The sequence below is a fragment of the Theobroma cacao genome, chromosome 1, assembly GCF_053813885.1.
Source record: "Theobroma cacao isolate CCN51 chromosome 1, ASM5381388v1, whole genome shotgun sequence".
Lineage (NCBI taxonomy): Eukaryota > Viridiplantae > Streptophyta > Magnoliopsida > Malvales > Malvaceae > Theobroma > Theobroma cacao.
The window spans coordinates 20,484,422-20,491,720 of record NC_142639.1 but is presented as its reverse complement, the minus strand read 5'-3'; the positions used below and the strand labels follow the sequence as shown (position 1 = coordinate 20,491,720).

Sequence of the window (7,299 nt, the reverse complement as noted above, 5' to 3'; positions counted from 1 at the left end):
GAAGACAAGAGATTAAGTCTTGTTAAAGACTAAAGAGGAAGCAAGCGAAAGGTTAGATGAATGTATGAGATACTGATAAGAGATGTCAATAGCAAGTGAGGAAAATGTAAATAAAGATTTCAATAATGATATAGCAAATGAGTTTATATAGAATATTGTTATGAGAATATACTGATCTTGTCTTGACCTTGTTGAAAGGAAAGGATTAGTAACAACACAAGTAAACTAGGTGACATGCTAGAAACCCATGGAGATAAATTGAAGCATGAGTAGTTGGGCATGCCTTTATGGAAATGATATACTTGGTGTATAAAAGAGTAAATAAGTGATTAAGTGTTTCAAGAATGTTTACACGCCCTTGAGAAAGAATTATAAGTTATACATGATGGGCATAAGATGCGTGACTTTGAAACTTGCTAAGGAGCCAAATGGCTAAGTTACGGGTTAAATGATCATATGTTATGAGACATAAATTTAAAATAAATATCCCTAAGGAAATACTCAAGAGAAGTTCTGCCATGGATCTTGTGAAAGCAAGCACTAAGTTATGTAGTTATAAAAAGGAAGCTATAAGCTGAGAGTGGTATAAGTATTAACATTAAAAAGTACTTGAGGAGAATTTAGTTTCAAGTCTTGTAATTTCAAGTACAATTTGTAAATTAGTTAAGGAAGAATGATGTTATATTCATATGAAAGAGTGGAATAAAGGATGATAGAAGTTAACCTTGATAATGAAGTCAGATAATGAAACTTTCTTAATATATTATGGGAATTGGAATTCAAAAATGCGTGAGGCATACATGATTCAAATGAATCTGAGTTTTAAGTGACAAATCAATATCGAAATGCAATAAGGATACAATATATAGGAGACATGAAGGATAATCGAGGAATAAGGATGACTTTTAGGAATTGTAGTATTGCATAAGATGCAATGATCAAGTCAAGATAAATTTTTGAGATACCAATGGGATTATAAAACATACACGCATAATAGATTATAATTCAATGGAGATGACATTGTGATGCAATGATATACAGTACAAGGAAACTTAAGCATATAATTGGAAACGATAAGAAGAGAATATAAGTATATAAATGATGAGGAACTATACACAGGCATGATGAGAATTTGTATGAATTATGAAGCTTATTCTATTGAATCTTGATTGTGGATGGGAATGAATTAAGAGAAATTAGTCTGAAGGCATTTGAAAATAGAGACTCGTATACATAATGAGGAATATAGACATTTGAATGTATATGTATATGTATGTGTGGAGTAGTGATGTACCCAACTAAATGAATAATGGTTTTAGTGGTTCAAGATTTGAACTCAATATATTTGATGAGTTGTATAGATAATGTAACGATTAAGAATCTTATCAGAAGACGATTTATGGTGACCTAAGGAATTTTGGAGAAATAGTTAAGGGAATATAATCTATAGTACGATTAAGCCATATGAGATGGATTAATAGGATTAAGAAGATTGAAATTTCCTAAATGCAAAGTAAACATGAAATAAGTAGAAATAATTAAAGCCATTAATTTTCCTGAACGCTGAGGATATGTACAGGAATGAGTATGGCGTGTTAATGATGTTGTAAACTACACAATAGTGTATGAGGATAGGATGAATGAATGAAAGTCGAGAAGTTTGATATGGAATGAAGTAATAAGATAGTGATTGGTATACCTAAATAAGAATAAAATGCGATCGAAATTGGTATGATTGAGATGGAGTTATGGTTCAAGCTTAATGATAGTAATAGAAGCATGCTTAATGTCTCAATATAAGATATCATAATTGTGAAGGTTATTGTTGATCTGATTTTAAAGGATAATAATAGACATAAGCGAAATACTTGAGTTGAATTGGAGGTAAATGAGGTGAACAAATCGAAATTCCCTATAAAGGGGAAGACATAAGAATTCGAGCATTATATGAGAAAACAATACCCCCACATTTTCTCTGAGTTCAGTACATGAAATTTTGAGGTCAAAATTTTATTTTAAGGGGGATAGTGTTGTCAAGCCCGATCTTATAAAATACTTTCCATGTCATTCATATGATTGACAATATGCTTGCATACTTGGAAAGCCCTGAAAGAAAAATCGTTAAAAGACGACAATGTACCAAATGGTACAATTAAGTTAATTTAAGTCTCGAACTAGATCAAATAGAGAATTTAAAATGAAATTAAGAATATTAAAGTCCCAGAATGGTTTAATATGGTGATTTGGAGTTCGAGGATCAATTTGAAGTCAAACTAGAATTTTTACTGTCCAGGGGCAAAATGGTCATTTGCCACCCAAGGACACAATGGGAATTTTTAGAAAAGAATTTTTTTAGCCCCATTTGACTTATTGGAGTATGATTTGAGTATTGGAGTATAATTTGAGGGTTTGGCAGTGAAAAAGTTTAATTCCAGTGATTTCTAGAGTGTAGGGGCAAAATCGTAATTTTGCCACTCGCGGACAAAATTTGAGATTTTGAGAGAATTTAGATCAAATTTGACAAATTGGAGAATGGTATGAGTATAAGGGATGAAAAATATGTCTATGGGCAATTTTTCAATTTTTGGGGCAAAAATGTAATTTTTGACTTTTACGGGGGTAAAAGTGTAAATTTCAAAAATTACTCCACCAAGACTTTGGATAAGTCTGAGAATTTTACCTAAGCTATGGATATTTGGGACAAGTGTATGGTGAAAATTTGGAAACAAATGGATGGCTAGAATTTAAGGAATTAATAAAACATTAAAAAAATGAATAAAATAATATTATATTATTTTAGCCTTTAAAAAGGTAAAAATTCCGGAATTCTCATCTTCTTCAGCTGTCCAAACCAGGGGAGAAAAGGGGGAAAAAAAAAAACAAGAATCCTACCTGAAAAATTTGGAGAAAATCAAGAGAAATCAAGAAATCAAGCATTAAAAAGGTAAATTTCATTGATTTTCCTTGTGATTTTCACTACCCATGCATTTTTTTCTCATTTCCATGCAAAATTAGAAAGTGGGTATGGACACCCATGCTGGCCAAACCTCCATGGATGAGTTTTGAGCTTGATTTTTGGTTGATTTTAATTGAATTAAGTGATTTTAGTTAAGTTATATTGAAATATAGCAAAAATAAGCTAGAAATATAATTTTCTCCCATTGAAACCCATTATGCTGAATTTTCTAGGGGAATATTGGCTGATGATCTTGATGGTTATTTGAGGAATTATGATGAATAATGATGAATTATGAGCCTAGAAAAATAATGGATATTTTCGGAGCAAAAATACAAATTTTTACCCACTAGGGGTATTTTCGTAATTTGTTATCGGGACTGATAATTTGCACCACACTGAGGGACATTAAGTCAATTTGGGTGCAATTGAGGTGTAGAAACTGAAAAAAAATTAATTTGGAGTTTAAACGGACGCGTATATCAATTTATCGGGTAAAAGACCGAAATAGGCTAACACCGCATTTAGGCAAAAATTTAGACATTTTTGCATTCCATATCAAGCATTAGTAGTCTAAATTAGTTTAATTTCAATTTACTACCAATGTGGTGAATTTCTCGATTTTTTACTGTGTCAAGGTGGTGAGTCCTCCGATAAAGGCAAAGGAATTGCACCCGAGGACTAGTAGTCTGAGTATTTCAAAAATCCCCACTCTAGACACGGTGAGTAACCTTACCATCATTTTAATTATCTAAAGTATGTTTTTATTCGGTTTTGGTGAATTTTATGAAAATGAGTTCAAATGGTAAATTTTTATGTTTTGTAAACAAAATGAGTTTAAATGAAAATATTTTATAAATTGTCTTGAAACGAGATAACGATTTTGCAAATAGAGTAATTGGAGACCACTGATATGTTGTAAATTTAAAATTGAATTAATGGCTTATGTTATTGTATTGGTATGACTGGCTGGGCTATGTTTTTTATGAATTGTATGAATTGCTTTATTTTACCCTTGCAAGCTGGGTAGTAATATATTAGCCCTGTCATGCTGTCAAAAATTTATTGTATGGTGGGTTTGACCTGCTGCAGTGGGCTGGATTCTGTGGACTAGCCTATTAGAGGGGCACGGAATCCTGTTATATTTTTACCTCGGTTGGAGAGGCGAGTAGGGTAACTCCTGAGGTATAACTTTTAGAGTTCACTTCACGCCAAACCACCTCGTGAAGGGGAACTCGGCCAACGTCAAGGAATGGCTATGTTTTCAAAATAAAAACATGACTTTCTAATAGCCTTGGCGGACTCAGTTGGGATAGCCCTCGGCCAAGGTATCCCAAATAACTGAGTATGATAATAATTTTTGGCATGAGCCAAGCTTTTTAAGAAATTCATAAGCCATACTGATTACTTGCTTTAAATAAATTGATTTCATTTGGTTGAAATAAGTTGAAAGATGATAAATTACAGTTTGATGAAATGTTTTAATAGTCTCCTTTTACTCGACTTTAGATATTTTGAGTGATGTTTGTTTACTCACTGGGATTTTATAATCTCACCACCCTCATTTCCACCCATTTCAGGTTCAGAATAGATTGTAGATAACTGATATCGGCAAGGATTACAGTTGAACTTGCCACATCCAAAGACTGTAGGTTCATTTCTTTTGATACTTTTGATCATTCGTGGGCCCACGTGTCACTGTAAATTAAATTCTATACTTTGGTTATCTGTATTACGGTATGTAAGAATTTATTTTGCTTTTACGCTATAAAAATTATTTATGCAGTGTTCTTAAAATATCGTTTTATGTGAAAATTGAATATTTTATTGAATATTTTTATTTTATTATAACAGTCATAATTCCATTTTAAACGAATGTTTTAGACATCCAAAATTATTTTTGATTAAGAAATATGTGTTTTCCACTTACATACTATATTTTTAGATGATTTTTGAGATTTTTGGGATAAATGACAAAAATACCCCTGTGAGACGGAAATTATTATTTCATTTGTTTAAGTTGGAAACAGTTTAAAATTTTTTAAAATGTGGTATTTGGAAACAGCTACCCACAGGGGAAATGAGAAGCTGATATTAAAGCCTTGCGGGGTCTCGGTTGACATTCTGGGTAATGAATGTAAATTGAGACGTCGCGGCGGTTGTCACGGGCTCGATGGGAGTTCCGGGTCGTGACAATTAAGTTGGTATCAGAGCTGTTGGTTTGAAAGATTTTTGGGTTTAAAGTTATTTTAAAGCTGTTTTAAAAATTTACAGTGTCAGTGTGGCCCCGAGTTAAGTTAGGTTAGGTTGAATAAAATACATGCATAAGCATATAGAGCCTGAGGTTGCCTAAACTCACTTTGTTCCCTATTATAGATTATTATGTCTCCTCGACGCGAACAACCACCTTTCACTAGATCAGCTGGAAGGGGAAGAGGTCGTTTCCAACGTCGTCAGTTAGGTGCAATAGAGGAGGAATTGACTGCATCCACCATTCGGGCAGCACCTACTGCTGAACAAACCAAGACTCCTCCACATCCTCCACCTCCTCTACCACTTACTAGTATTCCTGCTATGCCTCTTGAGGCAGTTCAGGCATTAGCAGCCTTCTTTACTGCTATTGCTGGCCAGGCTCAAGCTGGTCAAGCTCTTCCTACAGTTCCTCTGGCTGCTCCTTCAGTACCACCATCCCCACCTCCTGTCCCACCACCAGTGCTGGATGTTTCTGATTCTAAGAAGCTTAAAGAGGCTAGGCAACATAGTTGTGTTTCTTTTATGGGTGAGTCGGACGCAACCGTGGCTAAAGAGGTGGTGCGAATGGCTTTAAGAGCCGAGAAGCTTGCGAATGAAAATAAGAGTCTACGAGCTGAGTTAGCAAAAAGGAGAAATCTAAGTGTATCTTCTAGTCAGCCACCAAACAGGGGCAAAAACTCTTCTGTTTCAGGAAGTTCACGTAGATGCAGAAATTGTGGGAATTATCATGTTGGGCCGTGCAGAGGGCCTGCACGATGTTTTCATTGTGATCAACTGGGTCACATTAGGAGAGATTGTCCACAGTTAGGACGGGCTACGGTAGCTGCTCCATCTCCACCAGCTCATACGGATATACAGAGGAGAGATTCCTCTGGATTGCAACCGAGACAGGGATGATTTTGACATACCACCAAGGGTAGATTAAATAAGTTGAAATTAGTGCTCTAATAAAGTACGTATGATAGAAAGCTAGTTTGTAAGTTGTAGTTTTCATGATCATGAAATATATAAAGATTATCAATATATGGACATACATTTGGAGTTGTAATTTACAAGTTTGAAGTATTTAAGATATGATTAAATGGAATTAGCATTAGTTAGGGTACGTAAATCTTTTAATTAATTTCTATGGAGTATCCATGATAGTAGAATGGAGGAACATCGTGCAGTGATGCTATATGGTGAAATCACTATACAATATGGAAAGGGTATTTTCGAGTGGGATTTATGGACTGATGATAAGTGATGAGCAATTTGAGATACATGTAGCTATGAATAAATTTGGAGATCTTTGCTTAAACAAACTCGTATTAAATGTTATGGTAAAGATATATGAATGCTAGTGGCAAAAAAAAATACGTTAAATCAATGTTTTGATTTCACACTTGTGATAGAAAGTTAGTCTTGCTAATTGTGGTATAGACTCGAAGGGAAGCCACACGATTGTGAATAATTGAGGTAGTAGCTTTAAAGGTGGAAGAGTTGCTAAGATAAAGTGAATTCAAACCGTTGCAACGCCACAGTACTGACTATCAAACGCTGTCACGTTAAGAACCCCTAATGGCTAGAAAGCAGAGCAAATTGAGAGTGGCATGAAGATGAAACACACGAGTTGAAGAATGGTCATTGGTTTTCATGCTAAGCTTTGTTGTTTGGAGTCTTAAGTGCATTGGGAGGTATTAAGATAAAGATGATGAGTGAAATTGCAAAGTTTTTTTTTTATTTTTTTATTATTGCCTTATATATATTGGCATGTAAGAGAAAGAAAAGTTAGAGAATTTTTGAGATGGCTACATAAAAATAAATTAACATGTGGAGTGTTAAGATGAATAATATGATGATTGAAGTCAAATCTTAAGAAATAAAGAAGACAAGAGATTAAGTCTTGTTAAAGACTAAAGAGGAAGCAAGCGAAAGGTTAGATGAATGTATGAGATACTGATAAGAGATGTCAATAGCAAGTGAGGAAAATGTAAATAAAGATTTCAATAATGATATAGCAAATGAGTTTATATAGAATATTGTTATGAGAATATACTGATCTTGTCTTGACCTTGTTGAAAGGAAAGGATTAGTAACAACACAAGTAA

General features: G+C 33.9%; 1 protein-coding gene across 1 annotated transcript; it reads left to right on the top strand.

Annotated features, from left to right (window-relative positions):
- Positions 1-4,535: 4,535 nt before the first annotated feature.
- On the top strand, positions 4,536-7,075 carry LOC148764639 (uncharacterized). The gene is made up of 2 exons (XM_088802884.1): positions 4,536-4,604; positions 5,333-7,075. The coding sequence occupies exon 2, from the start codon at positions 5,339-5,341 to the stop codon at positions 6,104-6,106; it is 768 nt and encodes a 255-aa protein (XP_088659010.1). The 5' UTR covers positions 4,536-4,604; positions 5,333-5,338; the 3' UTR covers positions 6,107-7,075.
- Positions 7,076-7,299: the final 224 nt, after the last annotated feature.